Source organism: Tricharina praecox (genome assembly GCF_024521635.1).
Source record: "Tricharina praecox strain CBS 144465 chromosome Unknown BZA05scaffold_4, whole genome shotgun sequence".
In the NCBI taxonomy this organism is placed as follows: Eukaryota; Fungi; Ascomycota; class Pezizomycetes; order Pezizales; family Pyronemataceae; genus Tricharina; species Tricharina praecox.
This window is the reverse complement of record NW_026250406.1, coordinates 190136-209617: the sequence shown is the minus strand read 5'-3', so window position 1 is coordinate 209617 and position 19482 is coordinate 190136. Positions and strand designations below refer to the sequence as shown.

The 19482-nt window shown below is 57.3% G+C and overlaps 10 protein-coding genes across 10 annotated transcripts; 4 read left to right on the top strand and 6 right to left on the bottom strand.

Moving 5' to 3' along the window:
• The first annotated feature begins 8 nt into the window (after positions 1-8).
• On the top strand, positions 9-1605 carry BZA05DRAFT_368753 (P-loop containing nucleoside triphosphate hydrolase protein). Its single transcript, XM_051481596.1, has 2 exons — positions 9-764; positions 820-1605. Exons 1-2 carry the CDS (start codon positions 100-102, stop codon positions 1472-1474), a joined length of 1320 nt encoding a protein of 439 aa, XP_051342417.1. The 5' UTR covers positions 9-99; the 3' UTR covers positions 1475-1605.
• On the bottom strand, positions 1606-2553 carry BZA05DRAFT_433916 (uncharacterized protein). The gene is made up of 2 exons (XM_051486291.1): positions 2214-2553; positions 1606-2159 (listed from the first exon to the last, which is right to left on the bottom strand). The coding sequence occupies exons 1-2, from the start codon at positions 2332-2334 to the stop codon at positions 1765-1767; spliced, it is 516 nt and encodes a 171-aa protein (XP_051342416.1). The 5' UTR covers positions 2335-2553; the 3' UTR covers positions 1606-1764.
• Positions 2554-2566: 13 nt separating this feature from the next.
• Positions 2567-3239, bottom strand: BZA05DRAFT_387988 (uncharacterized protein). The gene has a single exon (XM_051482634.1). The coding sequence runs from the start codon at positions 2946-2948 to the stop codon at positions 2694-2696; it is 255 nt and encodes an 84-aa protein (XP_051342415.1). The 5' UTR covers positions 2949-3239; the 3' UTR covers positions 2567-2693.
• On the top strand, positions 3064-3942 carry BZA05DRAFT_424149 (uncharacterized protein; the record flags this gene model as incomplete). The annotated part of the gene is made up of 1 exon (XM_051485902.1): positions 3064-3942. The coding sequence occupies one exon, from the start codon at positions 3064-3066 to the stop codon at positions 3940-3942; it is 879 nt and encodes a 292-aa protein (XP_051342414.1).
• A 497-nt stretch (positions 3943-4439) lies between these two features.
• BZA05DRAFT_197248 (uncharacterized protein) lies at positions 4440-6070 on the bottom strand. Its single transcript, XM_051479456.1, has 5 exons — positions 5704-6070; positions 5326-5641; positions 5006-5251; positions 4729-4953; positions 4440-4678 (listed from the first exon to the last, which is right to left on the bottom strand). Exons 1-5 carry the CDS (start codon positions 5973-5975, stop codon positions 4547-4549), a joined length of 1191 nt encoding a protein of 396 aa, XP_051342413.1. The 5' UTR covers positions 5976-6070; the 3' UTR covers positions 4440-4546.
• A 2727-nt stretch (positions 6071-8797) lies between these two features.
• BZA05DRAFT_387983 (beta-lactamase-like protein) lies at positions 8798-10845 on the bottom strand. The gene has a single exon (XM_051482633.1). It carries the CDS (start codon positions 10753-10755, stop codon positions 8806-8808), a length of 1950 nt encoding a protein of 649 aa, XP_051342412.1. The 5' UTR covers positions 10756-10845; the 3' UTR covers positions 8798-8805.
• Positions 10846-12279, bottom strand: BZA05DRAFT_387980 (cyclin-like protein). Its single transcript, XM_051482632.1, has 2 exons — positions 12042-12279; positions 10846-11993 (listed from the first exon to the last, which is right to left on the bottom strand). Exons 1-2 carry the CDS (start codon positions 12188-12190, stop codon positions 11318-11320), a joined length of 825 nt encoding a protein of 274 aa, XP_051342411.1. The 5' UTR covers positions 12191-12279; the 3' UTR covers positions 10846-11317.
• BZA05DRAFT_387979 (uncharacterized protein) lies at positions 12280-13149 on the top strand. Its single transcript, XM_051482631.1, has 2 exons — positions 12280-12415; positions 12471-13149. The coding sequence occupies exon 2, from the start codon at positions 12485-12487 to the stop codon at positions 12767-12769; it is 285 nt and encodes a 94-aa protein (XP_051342410.1). The 5' UTR covers positions 12280-12415; positions 12471-12484; the 3' UTR covers positions 12770-13149.
• A 1190-nt stretch (positions 13150-14339) lies between these two features.
• Positions 14340-16402, top strand: BZA05DRAFT_197203 (TLC domain-containing protein). The gene is made up of 4 exons (XM_051479455.1): positions 14340-14701; positions 14760-15073; positions 15152-15439; positions 15494-16402. Exons 1-4 carry the CDS (start codon positions 14467-14469, stop codon positions 15923-15925), a joined length of 1269 nt encoding a protein of 422 aa, XP_051342409.1. The 5' UTR covers positions 14340-14466; the 3' UTR covers positions 15926-16402.
• A 444-nt stretch (positions 16403-16846) lies between these two features.
• Positions 16847-18465, bottom strand: BZA05DRAFT_197183 (uncharacterized protein). The gene is made up of 4 exons (XM_051479453.1): positions 18083-18465; positions 17729-17893; positions 17543-17665; positions 16847-17491 (listed from the first exon to the last, which is right to left on the bottom strand). Exons 1-4 carry the CDS (start codon positions 18203-18205, stop codon positions 17018-17020), a joined length of 885 nt encoding a protein of 294 aa, XP_051342408.1. The 5' UTR covers positions 18206-18465; the 3' UTR covers positions 16847-17017.
• Positions 18466-19482: the final 1017 nt, after the last annotated feature.

Genomic DNA, 19482 nt, shown 5'->3' with positions numbered 1-19482 from the left:
AAAATTATCAACCGTACCTCACCTCCAGAGTCAAGAGTCAACCACAGACGACGCGCGCAGCCCGGACCCGCCCCACCACCGCACCCCACCACCACCACAATGCCCGACTTCGCCTCCCTCGGCGTCGACAAATGGCTCGTGGACTCACTCTCCGCGCTCTCGATCCGGCGGCCGACACCCATCCAAGCAGCGTGCATCGGGCCTCTCCTGTCAGGACAAGACTGCATCGGCGGCTCGCGCACCGGCTCCGGCAAGACGGCGGCCTTCGCCGTTCCGATCCTGCAAACATGGGCACGCGACCCAATCGGGATCTTCGCGGTGATCCTGACGCCGACGCGCGAGTTGGCTTTGCAAATCACCGAGCAGTTCCGGGCGCTCGGCGCATCCCAGGGTATCAAGGTGTGCCTCCTCATCGGCGGCGTGGACATGCGCACGCAGGCGCTGCAGCTCGCAACGCGCCCGCATATAGTCGTTGCAACGCCGGGGCGCCTCGCCGATCATGTGCGCTCCAGTGGCGAGGATACTGTCGGCGGGCTTAGGAGGGTGAAAATGCTCGTGCTGGATGAGGCCGATAGGCTGCTCGATGAGACTTTTGCGGAGGATCTGGGCGAGTGTCTTGAGATCCTACCCAAGGCAGGGAAGCAGGGGAGGCAGACGGCATTGTTTACGGCGACGATGACGGAGGAGGTTAGGCAGCTGAAGGAGCTGGAGAAGGCGGCGGAGGGACGGAGGGAGGTGTTTGTCTGCGAGGTCGATACGGATAAGTACGTTGTTGTGCCCCCCTCTCCCCCGGTTTCCCACGGTTAACCAGCTGAGCAGAGTCGCCATCCCCCCCACGCTCTCGCAGCGGTACCTGTTGCTCGCCAGCTACACACGGGAAGCATATCTGCACACCCTCCTATCCACGCCCCTGAACCTCGAAAAATCCACCATAATCTTCGTCAACCGCGGCACGACGGCGGTAACGCTGACGCACATCCTCCGCCTCCTCGACCACCGGGTGACAGCACTCCACAGCCACCTCCCGCAATCCGAGCGCACCGACAACCTGGGCCGTTTCCGGGCATCCGCCGCACGTATCCTGGTGGCTACCGACGTCGCCTCCAGAGGACTGGACATCCCGACCGTCGAGCTAGTCGTGAACTTCGACGTCCCGCGGGACCCCGACGACTATATCCACCGCGTGGGACGAACCGCGCGTGCGGGCAAGGGCGGCGAGGCGATAACGTTCGTGAGCGAGCGCGACGTGACGCTCGTCGAGTCGATAGAGGCGCGAACGGGCAGAAAGCTGGATAAGTACGAGGACGAGCCCGGGGTCAGTCTTGAGGGCAGGGTCGTCAGGGAGACGCTGCAGCTCGTGTCGGAGAAGAAGAGAATCGCGAAGATGGATATCGATGAGGGGAGGAATGAGAACGGGAAGCGTAAGAGGAAGCTGGTGGATAAGGCCGCGAGGAGGAAGTTGCAGAAGTCGTAGGGATATGCGGCAGGTAATGGCTGGTGGGGCGGGGCGTTTAAAATGGATTTTTTTTGGTTTATTTGGGTCGAGTGATGTGCTGTGCGAGTGAGTGAGTGGGAGATACCCGGAATGCACACTCCCGGGTAGTAACGACGTGCAACGACGGGCAACGACCGCCCATTGATTTTCTACGTGCGGGAGACAATGAGCACGGTGGGGGAGCAAGCAGTAGAGTAGAGTAGAAGCCTGAGCACCACAGCCTCGCTCATCACCGTCAATCCTCTCCGCCAGCAATTCCGCCCTCCGTACTACATAAAATCCCCATAAACCCCCACCAACGCGATCCCAAAGCCCACACCGACAATCCCGCCCCTAACCAACCCCCACTGCTTCCACGCCTCCATGCCGCCCTGCACGGCCTCACCATTAACCTCCGCCTCTCCCTTTACCCCATCCCTCTCCCCTTCTTTCACCTCCCCCTCACCAAGTGTCTGAACTCCATACTCCACCCCGACCAGCTTCAACCTCTCAACGCCCACCGCAGCGGCAACCGGCAGCGTCGCCAGTAGGAGGTACGGATGCTTCCCCCCGCGCGGCGAGAGCAGCCACGCGGTCAGTAGCGACGCTGCCGCGATGAGCTCCAGCGGCCGCACCGTCGACCGCAGGAGGCCCAGGGATATTGTGAATGCGCGGCGGGCTTGTGCTATTCTCTGTCAATACAGATCAAGGGGAAGGGCAATGGGGGAGGGGGACAAACAGGCAGAGTTGAGCGCGAGAAGCGTCCGCAGCGTTTGCAGCGAGAAATTAAAGTGCACGCCGGTTAGCACGCCGAGCGCGAAGGTGCCCGTTAGCTTTAGGGTCGTGAGGAGGCGGTTCATTGCTGCCGTTGTTTCGTCACTCGTAGTGGTGGTGGTTGTGGCGTGGGAAGCGGCGTGAAAGGCGGCGTGAAGGGCGGCGTGAGAGGCGTGAGTGCAGGTTGAGTTGTGAAGGGAAAAGTCGGTGGTGTGACGACACACCCCACCTTTGTAGAATACCACCGGTGCTATGTAGATTGAGGACAAGCCCGTCTTTCCCCGCCCCGCTCCGAGTCGCGCTCCGAATCCCAATCGCAATCCCAATCGCAATCCCAATCGCAATCCCAATCCGATTTGGCGCGAATGGAGACTTGAGAGAGATATTAATCCGCTCCGTCCCTCTCGCTCTCTCTCTCGCTTGCTTTGCACTTCTCTCTTCTCATTCACTTTGACGCACACACGACACGACACGACACCGACACCGACACCGACACCGACACCGACACCGACACCGACACCGACACCGACACCGACACCGACACCGACATCGGTACCGAGTTCGCTCGCTTCTCCACACAACCACAGATGAGTATGACAGTAATCAGCTGTCCCATGTCACCTCGGCCTCGACCTCGGCCCGCGTAACCACCGCTCGTCACGAGTCCACTCCCGAATATCAGCCCCAATACCAACCCCATATGTAACCTCACGTCCTCCCGCCCTCACCACCAGCACCACCACCGCCCCTTCACACCCCCTCCACAACAACGCAAAATGACGACCCCCTCACCCCCCTCGCCGCCCGCACCACCGATGAAGTACCTCTCCCCCGTCTGGACGCCCAACCAATTCTCAGGTCGCGTCGTCTTCTGCACGGGCGGCTCGGGTAGCATCTGCTCCGTCCAAGTCGGCGCACTCATCTCTCTCGGCGCAAACGCCTGCATCGTCGGCCGCGACGCCACCCGGCTCTCCGCCACTGCCACCCGCCTTCGCGCCCTGCGCCCTGGAGCTGTCGTCCTCCCCCTCACCACCGACGTCCGGGACGCCGCCTCCCTTTGCACAGCAGCAGACACCTGCGCGGCCCAGTTAGGCAGCATCGACATCTGCATCCTCGGCGCGGCCGGCAACTTTCTGGCACCCATCAGCGCGCTCAGCCCGAACGCGTTCAAGTCCGTAGTGGACATCGACCTTCTAGGCAGCTACAACGGTATGAAAGCGTGCGCTCCACACATCCTACGCGCAGGGGGAGGGCGTTTCATATTCGTCAGCGCCACGCTGCACTACACGGGCACGCCGTGGCAGGCGCACGTTTCTGCGGCAAAGGCGGGGGTGGACGCGTTGAGTGCCGCGCTCGCTGTGGAAATGGGACCACGCGGGGTGACGAGTAACGTCATCGCCCCTGGGCCCATAGCGGGTACCGAGGGGATGGGCAGGCTGCTGCCACAAAGGGAATTGGAGAAGGCAAGAAGGAGCGTGCCCCTGCAGAGGTATGGTGAGCCCCACGAGATCGCCGATGCAACGGTTTTCTTGTGTAGTGAGGCCGGCAGCTTTGTTAATGGCGCTGTGTTGGTCGTGGATGGTGGGGCGTGGCATAGGCAGGGGAGTACTGGGCAGTATCCGGAGATGGTGTTGGAGGGCGCCGTGGTGGAGGGGGTTAAAGGCATGAAGAAGGAGAACGAGAGCAAGTTGTAATGAAGGAGAACGAGAGGTTGTAATCACATCGAAGGCATGAAGAACAAGAGCAAGTTGTAATGACTGGGCAATAAAGGAGAACGGGAGTTGTAATCACATCGAAGGCATAAAGAACGAGAGCAAGTTGCAATAACTGGGGAATGAGTGAGAACGAGAGCAATTGCAATGACTGGTTCTTGTCATTCGTGTTCCTTCATTTCTATGCTATGCACAACCCCCAACACCCCCTGCTTGCAGACAATTAAATCTCATAGCTATACCCCCTAAGCAACCTCTGCACATGTTACAAGAATGAAGAAGAAAACAGAGACCTCCCAGAAAGCTCAAGAACAGGCAATCCCCCACCATGATGCACCAAAGACAAACGTAAGCAAAAGAAGCAAAGCACATTACATGACTTGATCAGTTGCTGGTCGTGTTTCCCTCCCCCCACATCAAGAACTGCCTCGTTCGGATATTCCCAGAAGAAAAAAAAAAGAAACGGAAAAAAAGAAAACACAATTACCAAGTCCCATCTATTTTCATCGTTACAATCGTATCGTTTGGATGACTGTAGTCAATCCAAGTCGTTCAAAGTCTCGTCGAACAACCGGTGTCGACGTCCTTAAACCACGACGGGCTCAGGAACAGCCGCAGCGACGGCAACGGCAGCAGGCTTAACTTCATTCTCCTCTTTCTTGTCCTCAGTCTTTTCCTCGGTGGTGTTCTCCTTGTCCTCGGAATCGCTAACCTGGGACTATGGACATGTCAGCTCAGCTTCCGAGATGGCAGTGGAGAGGTACTCACATCAATCGCCACCTTGACGGCGATCTCACGACCCTCGATGACCTTGCCGTTCATCTCCTCAACGGCCTTCTTCTGCATGTCCTCAGAAGCAAGGGTAACAAACCCGAAGCCGCGACCCTTGCGAGGCTCGCCGCGCTGCTGCAGCTTGCGAACCATGTAGCGGGGGATAGGACGAAGGGCAATCTTGGCGGACTCGGGCTGGTAGTCCTTGAAGAGTTCCTTGAGCTGTGCGGATGTCAGAACGTGCTCAAACCCGAAACAGACATCTCAATCTCACCTGATCCTCGCTCAGCTCGTAGGGAAGGTTGGCGACCATGATCTTGGTCGAGCTGGGAATGCCATTCTCGGGGGGGCCACGCTTCTTCTTGCCCTTGAAAGCCGACGCGGCATTGCCATCCTGGTGAGCCTCCTCGCCCGAGGCATCGACGGTCTTGACGTTGGTGGATTCGACCAACGGCTGGATTTTGTTGGAACCGTCGGCGGCGGTCTCGTCGCCGGATCCAGCCTCTCCACGGGTACCACGCTGGAATCATGAGTCAGCATCACCGATCATGACACGTTTCCGACAACCATGGTGGCGGGAATTCCATCGCATACCTTAGCACGTCCACCCCGTCCCCGGCCGCGTCCCCTAACGCCACCACGGCCCCTCTTGCCCTCGCCACCCTCCTCGTTGGCAACAGCACCCTCCTCGCGAGGCTCCTGCTGTTCCTGCTGCTTGTGCTGCTTCTTCGTCCCGGTGCTGGCAGCTCCGGGCTTGCGGGCAAGCTGAACGCTAACCTTCCTCTCCTGAACCTCGTTACCGCTGAGCTGCTCAATGGCACGGTCGGCCTCCTCCTTGGTGGTGAGGTCGACAAAGGCGTAACCGACGGCACGACCGGTACGGGGGTTGGTGGGGATCGAGGTCGACTCACTGCAGCACGGGAACATGTCAGATACACCGGTAACAGCAGGAGTAGCACCATGCCAACTTACATAGAGAATCCCTCGAAAAACTCCTTCAACTGCTCGTCGGTAGTCGAGTAGGCCAGATTTCCAATGTAGAGTCTCCTGCCCTCGGCAGCAGACGCAGCGTGGGCGGCATCGGCCTCGGAAGTATCGGGCTTAGGCTCGGTGGTCTTGGGAGCGATGGAAGTGTTCTTGACAGCTTCGGTGATGGTCTCCACGGTGGCAGAGGCGACCTCCTTGGCTTTCTCGGCCGTGTTCTCGACGGCAGCAACAACGGTATCGGCGGCGTTTGCGGACATAATGAACTTGATGTCTTTAATGGTCGAGGAGGTTAGCAATGATGTCTTTGTTGCCGAGTGCTGCTGCTTCGGGTTGGATGTCTGTGATTTATGGGATGATGGAGCTTCGAACAAACAAAGCGGGAGCGGTAGTGGTTGTTTGGAGGGATAGCTCTGAGAACAAAGAAAGGGAAGTAGAGCAAGAAGCTTTATGGATGGAGTTGTGGTTGGGTGTGCGTTGTTGGGAAGGGAAGTGGGAAGGGAAAGTAAGGGAGGAGGGAGGAGGAAGTGGAATGAGGTGGAGGAGGATGTAAGTGAGGAAGGGAGGAAGAATGAGGAAGGAAGGGAGCGAGCGAGGAAGGGGGGGTTCTTACTTGGTAGTTGAATGTCCTGGTAGTGGAGTTCTGCCTGTAAGAGAAAGAGATATTCTTTCTACGGTTCCTCTTCTTTTTTTTCTATTCGCTAAAGGCCGTCTCGCGTAGAACTAGACGGAGAGGGAAGACAATAGAAAGGTGCTGAACGAAGACGAGGGTTGGGGGAGTCAGAAAAGTGACGTTGATAGAACGGGAGGGATTTTAGTGTCAATGAGGCTGGGAACGGATGTTTCGTCAGGGACGAAGAAACGATGTATGGAGCTGGTGATGATAAAGCAGGAGGAGGAGGATGAGCAGTAGCAGGAGGAGGAGGAGGAGGAGGGGTGGAGTTGAAGTAGCGGATTTGTAGTAGTGGTAGCGGTAGTGGGGGGTGGGTGGTGGAGGGGAGGGAGAGGGAGAGTGCGAGGGATGGTTCGTTTGGAAAGAATAGCAGACTCGAGGTTGGCTTGTCTTGACGAGATTGTTCTTTATTGGGATTGACGAGGAGGTGAATGCGAGAGGGAGAGAGGAAGAGGGAGAGGGAGAAAGGGTCGAGAGGGAGAGGGACAGATGCGGGAACTTGATGGTTACTTCTTAGTTAGGGGCGAAGCAGTGGGCAGCAAAGCAAAGTTCACGGAACCACGCCAAGACCGCAGGCGAGCCGTTGCGCACGCAGTGCTGGGGGGAGTGAACGACGACACATATCGCATTCTTTATTTTATGTATTTGTCTATTTTATCGAGTTTATTGTTCCCGTCCACACCACGACGAGGACAATCACGGCAGAGCAGGGCAGAGCAGACAGGGCAGAGGCAAAGGCCGACGAAGCAGGCCCCGCTCAGATGACACAGAAGCACTTGCCAATGCTGCGAGCGCTCGATGCGGGGGGAAGGGGAGGTTGAGCTAAGTAAGTGGAGCAGGTTGAGCAGGTGGAGGCAGCGCAGGTAGGGACAGCGGACAGCTATGTCGAGTAGAGTACATAGCAGAGGAGAGAGGCGAGAAGCATACGTGTGAAGGGAGGGAGAGAGTTGGTCGTCTGCACCATGCTTGCCTGCCTTTGCCTGCCTGCCTGCCTGCCTGCCTGCCTGCCTGCCCGCCTGCCTTACCTGCCATCTCATCAGCAGCAGCAGCAGCATCAGCAGCAGCATCAGCAGCAGCAGCAGCAGCAGCAGCAGCGGCATGTCCAAGTATCCAAGCAACTGCCCAACAACATCGTCCCATACGAGCAGCCCGTCCGAGTCTCCCATTGGCTGTCCCAACGAACCCAGACCGGAACCCAGCCCATCCAGCCCATCCATCACAGCCATCAAGCCATCACCGCCATCACAGCCTCGAGTGCCTATTCCCTCGAGGGACATGCATACATAATCCATCGAAATACCCTTTTCGAATCCAACAACCACAACCATATCCATCCCCATGCCCAGTCCGTCCATCCATCAAAAACTCAAAAACTCAAAAAAAAAAAAAAAAAAAAAAAAAAAAGAAACCGAAAATCCCATCGACGCAGTACCACCACACCACCTCCCAGAGTCCAGGTCCAGAGTCCAGACGCAGGCACTGCGCAGGAACCCAACCCACCCAAACCCAGCTCAGCTCAACCAAGCTCGCCTATCACATTCGGTCAATCCGTCAATCCGTTCTGCACCCAGTGACAGCAAATCACATGTGCCAAGATCGATTGAGTGACTGATTGCTTGCTTCTTGCTTGTTTGCTTGTTTGTTTATCCACCCCACGGCCCCACGGTCCCACGTGCCTGGATGCTGTCGAAGCTGTTGCTCCAATGTAGTTATGGAACTCGGTCGTCGGTGGTTCGCCGCTGTAGCTACATCACGAGTGATAGGTACCTACACTTGGAACCCGTCGAGAAGAGTTGTAGATTCCCCCTCCCACTCCGCCCTCCCCCGCTCACTCCCCCCTCCCCCCTCCCCCACTCCCCCCTATGCCTTCTCCTCCCCGTGATCTGCACAGATAAGAATGGCCCTTCGAGCATACACAGTACATACAACCAGGAGAATTGCTGCTGCTGCTGCTGCTGCTGCTGCTGCTGCTGCTGTAGAGTATAGCTAGAGTTCGGACTTGATCCCCCCCCCGCCGGTTCGTGCGCTCTCCCGTGGTACTCTACCTCTACATATCCGTGGTGACGTCAACACCGATGCTGTCGATACTATCGATGCTGTCGATGCTGTCTCTCCGGAGTCCAGTGTATAGAACTCGGTCGTCGGTGGTTCGCCGCTACATCGCGAGTGATAGGTATCTGCACTTGGAGCCCGTCAAGTAGAGTTGTAAATTTCCCCTCCCTCTCCCTCCCACTCTCCCTACCCCTCCCCGAGATCTACACGGATGAGAATGGCCCTTTGAGCATACTTACGCAAGCACGAGTACATACAACCAGCAGAATCTTAGCTACAAGATGGGCGGGAACATTTGCCATTTGCATTTCATCCCCCCAGTGCTCGCAGCTTTCCATCTCTCTACACTATGTACTTGCACTTCCCTACGCCTCCTCCTCCTCACTATAAAGCACCCCCAACCCCCTCCTCAGCACCGTCCACCTACCCGCCTCCCCCATGCGTATCCTCGAACAATCAAACGCCGTCACCGTGATTCCTCCGCCCTTGCCTTCACTCCCCCCAAGCAACTTGGGATACCTCTGACTAAAATGCGACAACACGGCCACCTTCGCCCCCATCTCCGCTGCAACCCCGAGCGCCTCCCCAACAGTAGAATGTTTCTTTGCGCGCGCCTGCGCCGCCATGTCGTCGCCGAACGTGGCCTCGTGCACCAGTACCGTCGAGCCCTGTCCCATTGCCGCGAATGCGGCGGTCGGCCGCGTGTCGCCCGAGTAGGAGAGTATAAACGGTGGTGAGGGGGGGAGCGGGATGGTGAATGTCGCCGTGAAGGAGGAGAGGCAATGGTGCGCGGGGGAGGTGGTGATGGTGACGTGCGGGAGTGTTGGTGCGGAGCCTTCGGAGCCGGCGAGGAGCGATTCACACGAGGTGAAGGATACACGGCTGAGGATGGTGGCCATGCCCGGCTCGGCGAGGGAGTACTCCTCCAGCCAGGTCTGGAAGATCGCCGGTGCGACGATCGAGAAGGTCTCGCCCGGCTCCATCAGCAGGTGCTTTGCGCGGAGGAGCGTGGTGGCGCCCAGGTGGTGGTCTGCGTGCAGGTGGGATATGTACAGCAGGTTGATGGACTTGAGGACAGTGGTGAAGGAAGCGCCGAAGAGCCGGCGCAGCTGCCCGAGCGTTCCTTCGCCGCAGTCGAGGAGCATGTACCCGTGAGGTGGCGTGTGGACGAGCGTGGCCGAGACATTGCGGTGCCGCGACGGAGTCGACGAGCCGGTTCCCAGTGGGAAGATCTCGAACGAGCTGCCGGGAATGTCTAGTGGTGCGATCGAGGGGAGAAGTCGTCGGTACTCTTGCGCGACCATCGAGAGTGCCCTGTAGCTTTCCGAGTCGACGATCTCTTGCCGACTGAACAGTGGTTCCACTGTGTCTTCCCGGAGCTGCCATTTCGGCTCGATCTGCCATTGCATGCCGGGAGCGGCGATGGTGAAGCGGGTGGTGTCTATGCTCCGTCTCGGCGTGGAATCGAGCTTCGGCTCGGGGAAGATCTCAGGATCGAGGGAATTGAGCAGCACCGCCGACTTCGCCGCGGCCTTGAAGTAGATCTGGTCCGCACACACATCCCTCGACGAAACGATATGTCTCGCCTTCGGGAATCTCTCGACGAAGTGCAGAAACCTTGGATCGTCGACGACACCGCCCTCGACCAACCAGAAGAAGCACCCAACCCACTGCGCATCCTCCCACGCCTTATCCGCCACAAAGCCCTCCAGATACTCGGCGCCTGGAACATCACACACCGCGATCCCCGTCCCTTCTCTTGACGGCTCCATCACATCCTCGGGATTTACCACTTTCCCCTCCGCGGTCGTAACACTCTTCCCACTGGTGAGCTTGCTGAAATCCGGACCCGGCTTCACTCCCAGCTTCCTGGCAAGCGCAGGCAGGAACTTCCCCCGCTGTTCATGCAATCGCACGAGATAGCTCAGCGCGACTGTATTCGGTGTCGTCTCGGGCAGCGTCTTGACCGTCGAGGCGGGCCATGGCGCTCGCGTCTTGCCCTTCGGCGGGAGCTTCGTGGATAGCTGCGGGTTCCTTCCCGCCTGCGCCTCTGCCTCTCCCACCGCCCCAACGTCCCCCGAGTCGATCATGGTGTCCATACTCCAATCGGAGCAAAACATATCATCCACCACCTTCTTGAGGAACATCCTCTTCCCCTCCCCGTCCTCCTCCAGCTCCTCCACCCCCGCCGTGTCAGGCGCGATATGCAGCGTCCTAACCGTAACATTCTCATCCGCCCATACCTCCTCCTCCTCGCCCCTTCGCGCCTCCCTAACCTGCAGCCTCATACCGGTGCGAAAGACAAACCTTCTCATTGTCGCGAGTGTGTACCTCAAATTCCGTCCACCACTAACCCTCACACCCTTCGCCCTTTCCGCCGCGCCGTCCTCTCCCCCACCCTCACCCATCGCCATCACGACCCCCGCCAGCCCCGCGTTACTGTCCCACGTACCCCTCCCGGAGACAAATACGTGCCCTATCTTGTTCACCCGCACCCGGCGCTCCATCAATGCCCGCTGCGCGCCCTCGCCGAATTGTCCGATCAGGTAGCGCATGCTGTCGAAGTGTAGCAACACTGAGGTGCCCGCAACGTCCGCGGTGAGTGTGTGGAGGAGCTCGGCGTGGACTTTCATCGTGGTGACGGGGTTAGAGCTGGGTTGCTGGTGGTGGTGGTGGGGTGCGTGGGGTGCGTGGAGAGGTGGGGTGGGTTGGAGGAGATACGCGAGACGGGTTTAGTGCACGAGTGACCTCGCGAATCGTAGATTGTGTATATACTCACAGCCTACGGGCTACGGGGTACAGAGGAGTTGTTTTTGCCAGTGAGCTCGCGCTCGCAGCGCTTCTACATACATTATCGCACAGTCGTGGTAAACAATATCACCTCCTCAACAGCTCCTCGACCTGCTCCAGCTCCCACACGCCGCCCAACTCCCTCCACCGCTCCCTCTGCTCTTTCACAAACCCCTCCACGCCGCCCATCCCGGCGACCAAAAACCCCAAATCCTCTCTCTCGACATCAAACACCTCCCACCAGCACTCCGGCAACTTCACTGCCTCATCCCTAGCCGCCAGATACAGCGCAGCCGCCGCAAGCGCATTCGGCTGATGCGTGAGATACACACAGCTCGGGCTGAACATGACATCGGACAGGTAGGCGAATGCCCTTTGCAGCAGGCTTTTTTGCAGACAATCCAGGGCCTGCGCGTAGTTGACCGCGAGGGCGTACGGCAGGGCCGCGTGCGTATCGTAGCCGACGGCTTTTAGCAACTCCGTCTCGGCTGCAAGAAGCCGCGTGCGCTGCAGGTGGTAGGCGTGCTCGGATACGTAGGAGGAGGTCGTGGTGGCCAGCGGGGATATCGGCGACGGTGAGGTGGTGGAAAGAAGGTACGTCGTCACGTTGATGATGCTGCGTGGAGCCACGGGGACTTCCGAGAGCTTGCTCGCGAGGAAGAGGGAGGCTTGTGAACCGCTGAGGACCGAGAAGGTCCGGAATGAGCGCAGCAGGAAGAAGCGCTGGTAGAGGAGCTGGGCGGTCGCGATGGCGGGCTGTGGGCTGCGCAAGTTAGAGGTGAATGCGTGGGCGCGGGGGAGGGGAGCGTACAGGCGCAGCAGCAGCCCGGCGCTCTGGAGGAGCGTGAGGCCTGCCCAGCGGAGGGTTACTTCGAGAGAGGCCGGCAGGCCATCGGCTTGGCTGGGGCTCGAGGAGAGCTGCTCGGCTGTCGCGAGAGGGTTGCTGAGGAGCGAGACCATACTGGCGCGCGGGATGGTGACGGCCTGAGGTGAGCGCGTTGATGCGACCTGCGGCCTGCGGGCGCTGGTGAGGTGGCGGAGGTTGCCGTGGCACCTCCACCCCGGATCAGCACGTGCGAGAGGGGAGTGAGAGTGCGTGATGTTGAAAGAACGGATGGGAAGTGGGAAGTATTGAATGGAAGCTGGTGCTTTCATTCAGTATCCGTCAATAGGTAGAGCTACCAGCTATAGAGCGTCGTCAACTTCCAACACGAACACTGCAGTGATCATCAAAACTCACTCTCAACTGAAACAATGGGCCTCATTGCTTGTTTTTATCTGCTCCCAACCACGTACCAGGTAACGTACCGATTGTGTTTCCGAAACGCCCACTCCCGCGGTACCGTCACATCAATCGGCAAAGCAGTATTGAATACCTCGGTATCAATATCAATTCCACGATCCACAGCGGTGGGTGGGTCACAGTTACGCCTCCCGAGTACCTTCCCATGTACCTACCCCTTCCACATTCCTACATACCGTATCAACCAATCGCGGCAGCCGGTATGGCTAACCCCCTCCCTCCCCCTTACTCGCTAAACAACAGTACAACCACAACAGCACGTGCCTGCCCTGGTGGCGGTGAAGAGATGCTGTTTAAGGGGCATTTCCGCCGCCCAGGCACCAGCCTTCTGGACTGGACGTGGCCGTGCGAGGGAAAAAGGGCCGCGGGGGAAAAGGGTCGCGGATAACCTTCTTTTGTGTGTGCCCTAGGTAGATAGGGCCCGTGAGAGGGATTCCGAGGCGAGGTCCATGCCCGCCGTCGCGAGGGTAGGGCGTGAGATGTCACGGTATGCAACCTGCCTGCGCTGAAGAATGGGGAATGGGGGAGGGGAGGGGACGTCTGTTTGGCCGAGCGATCGATTGCATTCTGGATCTGGTTCTCACCAGAGGCATGTGTCTACCGTGCCACTGCTGTGTACCAGGTACCGGCAATCGTAGAGAACTCAACTGAATTTTTCACTCCTACATCCCACGTCTCTAAACTCTGGAGCCAGTGACGGATCCGCCCTGAAGCTACAAAGTACCTAGCGCGGAGAGGAAATAAGCTATTTCGCAATTTAAGCATAACCGAAGGAGAAGGCATCTCCGCAGGTCCATCCGATGTGCCCATATTAGTTATGTAAGTGGTTATTGGCGCGCTGTGCGGAGGCCGTGGTGATGGGTGAGGCTCGCCAGCCAGTGGTTTCAGCCACTCGCATGATGCTCGGTAGGCAACCCGTGGCGAGGACGTGGCGAGGACGAGGACTCCCGGGGACTCGGGCGTACATGCGTCCGAGTGCCCGTGTGCCTGTGCCCGGGCCCGGGCGTGTACCCGTGCCCGTGCCCGTTTGCCCGTGTCCTCCATGTGGAGAGCACGTAGCGTATGCTGGTATCTACTCAATTTCAGGTACTGGTACACAATCCGCTGACCGCGTCTTTTCTGGCCCCGTCTCCGAGTAGCAACCCCAAAGGCCCCGTTCTGAACACTTCCTTGCGTCTCCTCTTTTTATGGCTCGTGTGCGGTTGAGTGGGGACAAGTGTGGCGAGTGGTCCCTGTCCGACCTTGGCGAAACTCCTCCCCCCCGGACGGGCCACACAGACAGACTGGCGGACTGGACCACTCAAGACTTTCCCGACACCGTCGCTTTCTCTCAGCCCTCCCAACACCCAACTACCCCCTCCCTTCCTCCCTCCCTTCCTCCCCCCCTCTCAAACAAATATACACTTCCCCCCCTCCTTCTCCCTCCCCATCAATCATCGATACCTCTTCACCTCTCCGACACGGAAGCTGCTGCTGCTTGCTATCCCTCCTTTCTCCAGCAAACCAGAACCTCTCCCGCGCCTTCCCTTCAAATTCACACCTTAGCAGCGACACGCGCGACAGTATCACGAACTAAATTATTACTGTGCGGTCAACAGCGAGTCGGCTCGAGTTAAAGGGGCCCGTGGCATTCGCGAGAAACAGAGGTGGCTCTACCGAAAGATCCGCAGAAGACAGACTACAACAACGTGCAGTGCAATTGCACCGTCAGCAAGCAGGGAACACAGCCCAAACATAAACGAAGCCCCGATATCTCTGTTGCCCGCGGGATTGTGAGACCACAAGGTGTGTTTTGTGTGTGTGCTTACCACCACCCCCCAAATTCATGTCTGTCTGAGGTTGGCTGATCTCTAACATTCCGTCGTCGTCAGGGAAAGGAATTACAGCGACATCGTGTTCGAGCGAAGGTGAAGAGCGAGAGAGGATCGATTAGATGCATACCCCTATCCCACAGAACAGCCGGTTATCGAACGGCGATGCCGCAGTCTCCGCTGCACTGGCATCCACCAACAATGGCGGCACAGCGGAAATCCGGAGGAAGTCGAGACGGAAACCCTCGGTGACCGATGCCACTCTGGCGCCGCGACAGAAACGAAAAGCTCCCCGGGAACGTGCTGCCCGCACCTGGGTCGATGACACGACAGCCCTGCTCGAGCGGAACCAAATACGTATGCTACACCATTCCCGCACGCTCCTACAGCAACTAACGCGCGTTTGTTTTTCCAGGCATGTCGGTGGTTTTGATGGCGATGCTCGGAGCAGCACACGCGTTATTCCCGCACCTACGACCGATGCTTCGAAAGTTTTACGCGATCTCGTACTACAAGCCGGAAACCGGAATGTATGGCAAAGGACTCGACGACCTGTACTTGGTATTCTTCTGGATTGTGCTGTTCACGTTCCTGCGATCGACCGTGCTGGACTACGTGTTTGTGCCGCTGGCGAGAATGGGCGGCATCACTACACGTAAGGGTGTGGTCCGGTTTTCGGAACAGGCATGGCTGGTGGTTTACTACGGCTCATTTTGGGGTGTGGGAATGGTAAGTCCCGAGCTCCCGGACACATGCGCCCTGCATATATCTGCTCGGCATGAAACTGATCGATTGTCGGCACGCTAGTACCTATTGTACAACAGTCCGTACTGGCTCAACATGCAGGAGCTGTGGACCGGCTGGCCGCTGAAAGAGCTCTCGGGCCTGTTCAAGTGGTACTATTTGGCACAGTTTGCTTTTTGGCTGCAGCAGATTTTTGTTCTCAACATCGAAGAGCGAAGAAAGGATCACTATCAGATGTTTGCCCATCACATCATTACGTGCTCGTTGATCGCTGCAAGTTACACACACCACTTGACCAGAGTCGGACATGTAATCCTGTGCATCATGGATGTGATTGACATCCTGCTCTCGGTACGCACTCCCACACATTAGGCATATTATATCCGTAGCTGACTCCTCTCGCAGGCCGCCAAACTGCTCAAATACCTTGGCTACAGCACGATCTGCGACTACGCATTCGGCATCTTCCTGGTCGCATGGATCGTCGGGCGGCACGGGCTGTACAACTGGATCACGCACTCAGTGTGGAAGGATTCGATCGCGATCATCGAGCCGGGGTGCTACTCGACGTCGGGCGAGCTGATCCCAGGGCGCGAAGCAGATCTCGAAACGATCTGGAAATCAATCACGTTCCAGTCGGAGGAGATCTGCTACACGCTGCCCGTGCAGCGCACGTTCCTTGCCCTCCTCGTCTTCCTCCAGGTCATCACCCTGCTCTGGCTCTACATGATCCTCCGTATCGCGTGGAGAGTCGTCCGTGGCATTGGCGCGGATGATACTCGCAGTGAGGATGAGGACGAGCTTGATGATGAGCTGGAGGAGCTGAAGAAACGGTGATGTGCACGTTGCTGCATGCGTGCGCTCGGGGGATCCGGGGTGGAGAGATGGGATGTGATGTGATGTGATGTGCAGGAGTGCCGATGCGATGAGATGATGGACGGTTTCGTTGAAGTTGATGGATGGATGGATGGTTTTTTCTATATCTTTGGTTTTTTCTACTTACTCTGGACGTGCCGTGGGAGGATGGAGGGGGGATGGGGATGCCGTGTGTGCCGTTGCTCTGCTCTACTCTCTTCTTCTTCTGATTCTGATTCTGATTCGATTCAAGATTTTGTGTTAATTACCTGGCTTGCTTTGCTTGCTTGCTTGCGATACGGTAGCTTTTTATACACTTACCTTTTTGCTTTTCGGTTGATGTCTTTTCTTTTCCGGTATGGTTAGTTGGATGTGGTAGACTTTTTCTCTTTTGCTATGAAGGCTTTTTGCTTCTCCAGGTTGGAGATATATCAATCACAATCACAATTCACAACTCACAACTCATCACTCGTCACTCGTCACTCGTCACTCGACGGCTTCGTCTTGCTTGAATCTTGTCTTGCTTCGCCAATGCCCCATTCCATTCCATTCGCTCCTGTTGGGTTGCCATTGCCATTCCCCCTCCGCTTCCGTTTTGATTTGTGACTTTGCCATTGCCACCTGCCATTCGCCATTTCTCGCCCTTAACATCCAAAACTCCGCTACATCCTGATCCTGTTCACCCATCAATCTACCACCTACATACTCCATCCCGAACCGAGCCGCAGACATACAGTGCCAAAGCCAAAAAAAAAGACACAATATAAACCAAAAAAAAACAGGTCAAGATCAAAGATAAATAATGGGCACAGCCCACGCCAAGAAGCGAAAAATAAGGGGGTGGGGGAATATTTGGGGGGGGGGGGATCGTCTTTCTCATCATAAGTGGATTGGGTATAGTAGAGATATAGAGTAGATAGAGCAATCAATCAACGAGGGTGAGAAGTCAGAAGTAAAGGCAAGAAAGGCAAGAAAAGAAAAGAAAAGAGAAGAAGAAATGGGAACGCCCGAAAAACGACAAGGACAACAGCAACAACATTTGACACTGCACAACAACAAGTGGTCATGCTATGCCTATAACAGGATGAGATAATTCGACGGCGCAATGCCCGTCTCACCATTCTGCTTCCTGGCCTGCCACCAGCGGCCGCTGACATCGCTCACGTCAAGGATTTCATTCTTAGCGAACGAGATCTCATTGACGTCCTCGGGGTTTGCATCGTACGCGTAGATGGCCTTTGCGCGGTGGTTGTACTCCGTTGGCGGCGAGGGCTCGGCATCGGCTGGTGCGGCGGAGGCGGCGGCGGCGGCCGAGGACGCCCGGTATTGCCCCGACACTGGCGACGACGTCTCGAAGCCGTTGAGCTGCGCCGACGTGTACATCTGCGGTGGGTGGCTGGAGGAGGTGCTGGTGTGCGGGCGGCTGGCGCCGGCGTGGTAGGGCGAGAGGTGCCCCGAGGTTTTGCTGTCTTTGTGCAGCGCGAAGCTGTCGTGGTAGCTGTGCGAGAGATCGGGGGTTACGGAGCCGAAGTAGAAGATCCAGATTATCTGCGAAGATTAGACGGAGCGGGAGAGCGGGGGAGGTGGAGAGAATCGAACGTGGATGATGGATAGCAGAATGTGACCAGCACCTGCGGCCTCCATGGTAGCCTTGTCGGAGTAGATGAAGTTATTGGCGGCGGAGCAAGTAAACACCAAACCGGCGGCGAGCGAACCCACAATCTACCGACGACCACCATATCAGAAACTACCCCCTCCAATTCCAATGCACAAGTGAGTACATACCGCAACATGGTATTTGTGTACCATGTCGAGACAGACCACGATGGTCACCGACATTATGCACACCAGCTCGTACGTGATTGTCCACCACGCGAACTTTGGGTAGTCCCGGATGTTGACGTCCATATCGGCAAGGACCTGGGATACGAACGCTATTAACCATGCTATCTGTTGATCCGTTAGCTGTGTTACTACTCGATATTATTTCCGACACCGATCCCCCGCCGCCTGTCCGCCTGCCGCAGGCGAAGGGGGCGCGCAGAGTGCCGTGCGCATCCACTCCCACACTCCCACACCACACACACGGAGCCATCGCTCGGTCGGTCTGTCGAAAAGAGGGAGGGGGGGGGGCCTCACGAATCCTATCGAGATAGTGGCCAGGGCGATGGGCTCTCCGATGATATTCCCAAAGTCGAAGCCGCCCGAGGAGCCGTAGGGCCTACTGCTGCCCCGCAGCATGGACGGATCTTGGCCGTGCATTTGTTTCTTTCGATCTCTTCGGCGGGCGTCGGGCGGGTGGGTGGATGGGCGATCGTACTACTCTGCACCCCCTGAGAGTAAAGGAGTGTTCGGCTTGCGGGTTTTGGCGGCGGTGATGGTGGTGCTGGTGTTGGGCGAGCGAAAGGAACGGAACGCGAAGGCGAAAGCGAAGGCGGAGGCGAGGGCGGAGGCGACGGAGGAGGTGGTGAAAAGCGAGAGGGACGAGGCGACGACGACGACCGAAGGGTGCGGAGAGAGACGAGAAGGCAGCGAGCGACTACTTGACTGACGGACGGGGGTGGTGGGTGGTGGGAGGTGGTGGTGCTGGGTGTGGACGAGCAGAGTAATTAGGTCGCAGGGATGACAGCCCGAGTGGAACCAGGCGCAGCTCGGTGCATAGGTCGAGTGTACGTATTATTCGTACTATTCGACTCGGCCGGTGCTTCGAAAATCGGGAGCTTCAAGAACGACGACAACGACAACGACGGTTAGAGTACTAACTATAGTTAACTCCGGTGGATATGTGTGGTCTCGGGAACTATGGGGCAGCAATGCAATGGGATGGGGGAGGGGAGGGGGAAGGGCCTCTTGGGGGGCAAGAGGGGGAGATCTGGCGGTTTTGTTCGAGAAGGCTTTCATCTATTTCGCCATGGAGCACTGCACTTTACTTTACTATGGACACTATACATACTAAATTATTCTGTGGGCATCCTTTCCACATCCTTTCCGCTTCCCTTCCCTTCGCTTTCTTTTCTTTCCGCCTGCGTTCTCCTCATTTTCCCCTTCCCGATGGGCAATTAGGAATATTCGCTAGGTTGTTGCTGGTGTGTGTGCACTGTGTGGTGCACAAATCAGCTTCGCGTTCAGGGATGGTTTCATTTGCTCTCCAGAACAGCAGGCAGGCAGGCGGGACCGTCGAATTCCCCGTTCCCAGGAGAAGAGAAGAGAAGAAGCGCCCCGAGAGTGTCCACCTGTCGGCCACGCAGACGAAGGGCGTAGTAGAATAGAGTATATACCGGTATCTCGAGTAAAGTAAAGCCAGAGCGAGTAGTTATGTAGATGCTTACTTCTGGGCAACTCGGTCACTGAGGAAGTTATGTAGATGCTTACTTCTGGGCAACTCGGTCACTGAGGAAGTTATGTAGATGCTTACTTCTGGGCAACTCGGTCACTGAGGAAGTTACTTGGGCATCTGGAGCCTATACATACCGGCACTTATGTAGGCAATCGCACCGCCATCCGCTGCCCACAGCCCGCAGCAAGGTGAAGCACACTAC